Consider the following 4574-nt stretch of genomic DNA (forward strand, 5'->3'; position numbering starts at 1 on the left):
TGAGGAATCTTTGCTTTTCCATTGAAGATGTAAAACAGCATCTCTACATGACAGCGATGATGCCAAATTTTGCTGGGCATTGCAATTCCGCATAAACAGAAGCTAGCAGCAAGTGGATAGTTTTTTCAGTTCTCTTTTCTTGGATCAACCAAAAGCATGGTCAGTCAGCATGAGAGAAACTAACTTCTCTGGCAGGACAACATAAAATCATGATTTCAATCAAACATTACTCTTCTGGTCTTCAATTTTCTTCTGGAACGTTGGGAACCATTGCTTCCAATCTGCATCTCCTTGTTGCTCGATCCACGACAAGAAACAGCTGTCTAACAGGCAGAAAAAGTTCACGTACAGCAGTTGGTATCGCACGGGGATGAAGCGGAAGTTTGCAATTTGCACTGCAGGCCAGATGGTTCCCCCTAAAGCTAGAGCAGGAATGAAATCCCTTTTCACATCTTCCTTCACCTGCTCTAGACTCCTTCCTGAAGCAAGACCCACATAGGAGAAGAACAGCCCAAGATCTAGTGGTCCAAAGAGGAGACCATCCGCTGCAACTTTTGAGGCAACAAACTTGAACGAGCCAGGTAGATATCTCCGTCGGACCAAATGATCCAAGTATTCGTACCTGGGTGGAGCAAATGAGTACAAGTCATACAACAGCTTGCTTCAACAAATCAGGAGAGTTTTGTTCAAACCGTAGTGAACCATGATTTTACTATCTCAACCATTGTGAGGCGTTAGAACATCAAGTGGGACAAAATTGCGGAATCACCATTCATAACCAAACACACTGGTGGGAATGACAAAATAAGTTAAGGGATGCCACACGCCAACATTGTTCCTAGTTCAAAACCTTGTAGCTAGATGGAAATTTAGAACACTGACCACAAGTCCAATCAGGTTAACTACTAACTGCTTCCCCAGAAAATAGATATTTTGCTACACGTGTCAAAGGAGTGGAAAGAATGGACACCCAGAAAATTGTGTAACATGGTAAAAAACAAGTCAATGTTGAAGTGGTCCACTAAGCACACAAACTAGAATATAGAAGAATGCACAGCTGCCAAGTGCAGTCCAAGCTACTTTTGTTTGCCACAATACACAATGTGAACAGTGTTAGTCAGTAAGAGAAGCCACTATTCATTAACGCATTTGTAAGTACATGCCTATAATTGATAACATTCTGTTTATCTTTATTCTGCTGAAACAAATGTTGGCATCCATCATTTCCAGTAACAGTTACAGTAGTACTAGTAATCAATAACCATGAAGTATCAAAATATTTCAAGGAGTTCAGAAACTAAGGATTTGTTTGGTTCTGGGTCAAAGCAGGCCTTGCCAAAAGACACCAAAAATATGGCTAGCCTGGCCTATATGCAGGGAAAGTGCATTTTTACCGATTCACGAGCTATCTAAGGGCGGACAATTAGTTTGCAGAAAAGCTAGTCCCGCCAAGATTGGCAAGGCTTGCTGGGGCTAAACGAAAAAAAAAAACAGACCCTAAAATTCACTAAGAGCAAAGCATATGTTATGTAAATGTGTTCAATCTTCAATAACTAGTTCATTGCCTATTATCACCTATTACTACTACTCCATCCGTCCCGAAAAGGATTTCGCAGATTTGTCCAAATTCAGATGCATCTACTACTTGTCGTCACCTAGATCAATAGCCTCAAAGGATAAAATAAGTGCATAACTAAGATTAAATATGCCTTCCATTTTGCCCTTTATTATACTCATTGTTGACATCTATATGGTTATCCATTTGTAGCCCTCTTTAGGTCCTTTATCTGCAGTTCTGCACCGCCATGTGGTGACTGTCTGTGCTTGTCTGGGAGGATGGAGCATGTTATCACATTTTCCGTTGTTAATGATGCCAAACTATAATCAGAAAGAAGGAAACCATAACAAAGTTGAATATGACATCAACTGCTCATGCGTGATATGAAACTGTGAGAGAACTAACCAGTAATGTCCAACTGGTCCAACAAAAGCAAAGCCAAATGAACTTGTGATGCCAACCCTCTTCCAATCAATTTTGAACTCTTTATCTTTATCCTGAAAAGGTAACAAGATGTGTTAAGTAGATAACAAAGAAACTGCAGAATGGGGAACATTTTCAGTAGACATGGTAAAATAATTGAACTACCTATGGAGCATTCATAAGGCGACCCAAAGTTCAGAAATTTTGATCCAAGTTCCTGATATTTCGAATTGAAATATTGGTTTACTGGTTACTTGATTAGAAACAAATAATGTCAAACAGTAATTTATTGGTTAACCACAAAGAATCCAATTCTTAGAAGAAATTAAAGGCAAATAGCTCTCCAAGCTGGTTGATCTAAAATCTGAAGTAACAAATACATCAAAGCTAGACAATTGGCTACCCTTTGACATTTAAAGCAATAAAAACTGAAAGTAGGTTTTCAAGAATGCTATCAGAATTGCAGGAACAAATTAAGCATATTTCACCCATTTTCTCCTTTATTAGATCAAACAAACTGCAGAGAAAACAACCCATGCCAAGGTCAAGAACAATCAAAAGGTCAACAGGTAATTCACATGCTCACAAAATTATTGATAAAGCGGCCTTCCATAAAGTAAGCATCCACTTCAAAGGAAAATCACTGAAATCTTATTCCATTATTACACTCCTAATAAGAGTAAAGTTTCTAGGGAAAGTAGGATGTCATTAAGGGGTGAAGGACCATAGGTACCCAAGTAATCCAGTGATGTCATTAACCAATCAAATCTCATGGCCCAGTTTTAGCAACAAATCTCCTATGTATCAGTATTACCCAAAAAGGACTGCCAAAATCTCATCTCAGCACCAAGAAGATGAGGAGACAGCTACAGGTCTAGATTTGACAAAGTAGGATTTAGACGCTCCAAACAAGAAAATATGACATCGACAGTCAAATCTTACCTCAAGCATCAAATTCTTATGTGATAAAACACACAATGGCTCACAGAAATTCTACATCAGACTCTCCGATATCAACCTTGTTGACCAATCAAAATACCGACCTTGTTTAAACAGATTAAGCATCCCTAACGCCTTAAAACTACCCCATTTGCTAGACAGCCTAGGTTAATATATCCCAGGGAAGCCCTAATCCCCAGCAACACTGCAACAAGATTAACCGATAAATCTTTGCGCGACGGTGTCCAACGACCGTAGAATCCAGGGATCACTAGCTCGAAACGGAAGAAATAGTAGGGGCGGTTGACTGGTTACCTCGGGATTCTTGGCGTGGTGGTGGGAGCTGACGGTGTTGTGGGTGACGGCCTGTGCGCCGATGTCGCCAAGGGCCCAGAGGATGCCGGAGCTCACCACCTGCGTCCGCACCGGGTGGGAAGACAGGGACTGCTGGTACCATCGCCATAGCCGCCGCATCGTCCGAATTGACGGGGGAGAAGAGGAGAGGAAAGAAGTGTGAGTCGTCCTCTCTCTCTCTCCTTTATTCCTTCGATTTACTCTCCGCAATTTTTCTTTCTCGATTTTTTCAGCTAGGGTTAGGTGTGTGCGGAAGGAATAGTGTGTCGCCCCAAGCCCTCTCGGTCTTTGACAATCTCAGGAGTAAGATATTAGAAAATTTCAGAAATGTCCAACACTTCAAGGTTTAAAAAAAAAATGATTTCTACGTGGGAGGGGCCACGTGGTATTTTGATAGAGGAGGATACAACATCACCGAAATTGCAAGCATGAGAACTTGAACTCGGGTGGGTGGGAAGGCATCAGCCCCTCCCCACCACTAGGCTATGCCTTAGTCTGTACTTCAAGGTTTTAGAAAAGGAAAACGCTAAGGTTTCCCGAAGGAACAGTGTTCTAATCCTCCGCTCGCATCGTGCGACGTGTGTACCTGCGGGGCCCGTTGCCGCTTTTGCCCGCGCATCCATGGAGGCGCGGCCGCTGCCGCTCGCTGTGCAGCCATGTGCGAGCTCGAGGGCTCTGCCGCTGCTGCCCACCGCCGCGCTGTTGATATCGCCGCCGCCCGCAGTGCCCTAGCATCCGTCGATGTCGCGCCCCAGCAGGCAGGATCTCGCCGCGCGCCGCTCTGTAGCACACAGTGCGAGCCGCCGCCGCTGTATTCCTTACGGGTGCGCCGCTCTCTAGCACCCACTGCGACTTGGCCTAGCCGTATTACTCACCGGTGCGCCGCGGTCGCGGACCCTCCGTTCCCTCCTCTCTACCGTGTCGCCCCTACACCTCCCCCGATTCCTCACCAAGGGGGACGCGGCCTGCAAACCGACCCATGTTTCGAGGGGTGGCGCATCTGGTGCTCCAAACCCACACATGTTTGCAGCTGGTGGCCGTTGCAACTCGCGCGCAACCATGCACTGCTGGATTCGCACTGCCGCGCACCCCCTGTAGTCCGGCCGCTGCGTGTGGCTGCAGGGAGAAGATCGTGGCGGCGTTGGGGGCTGCTCACCAGTGGGAGGACGTTTGGAAGGTGGAGGAGGAGGGGCACCGTCGTCTAAGTCACCATCTAGGTTACGCTGGAGAGCTCGCCGGAGGGGCACCGAAGCGCCCAATGATGGTCGGAGTGCTGCAGGTGCTCGACCTTGCCGCCCAT

General features: G+C 45.4%; 1 protein-coding gene across 1 annotated transcript; it reads right to left on the reverse strand.

The window, feature by feature from the left end:
• LOC124700022 (protein Mpv17-like) lies at nucleotides 1–3521 on the reverse strand. The gene is made up of 3 exons (XM_047232224.1): nucleotides 3236–3521; nucleotides 1964–2055; nucleotides 1–622 (listed from the first exon to the last, which is right to left on the reverse strand). The coding sequence occupies exons 1-3, from the start codon at nucleotides 3392–3394 to the stop codon at nucleotides 220–222; spliced, it is 654 nt and encodes a 217-aa protein (XP_047088180.1). The 5' UTR covers nucleotides 3395–3521; the 3' UTR covers nucleotides 1–219.
• Nucleotides 3522–4574: the final 1053 nt, after the last annotated feature.

This window comes from Lolium rigidum, chromosome 3, assembly GCF_022539505.1.
Source record: "Lolium rigidum isolate FL_2022 chromosome 3, APGP_CSIRO_Lrig_0.1, whole genome shotgun sequence".
In the NCBI taxonomy this organism is placed as follows: domain Eukaryota; kingdom Viridiplantae; phylum Streptophyta; class Magnoliopsida; order Poales; family Poaceae; genus Lolium; species Lolium rigidum.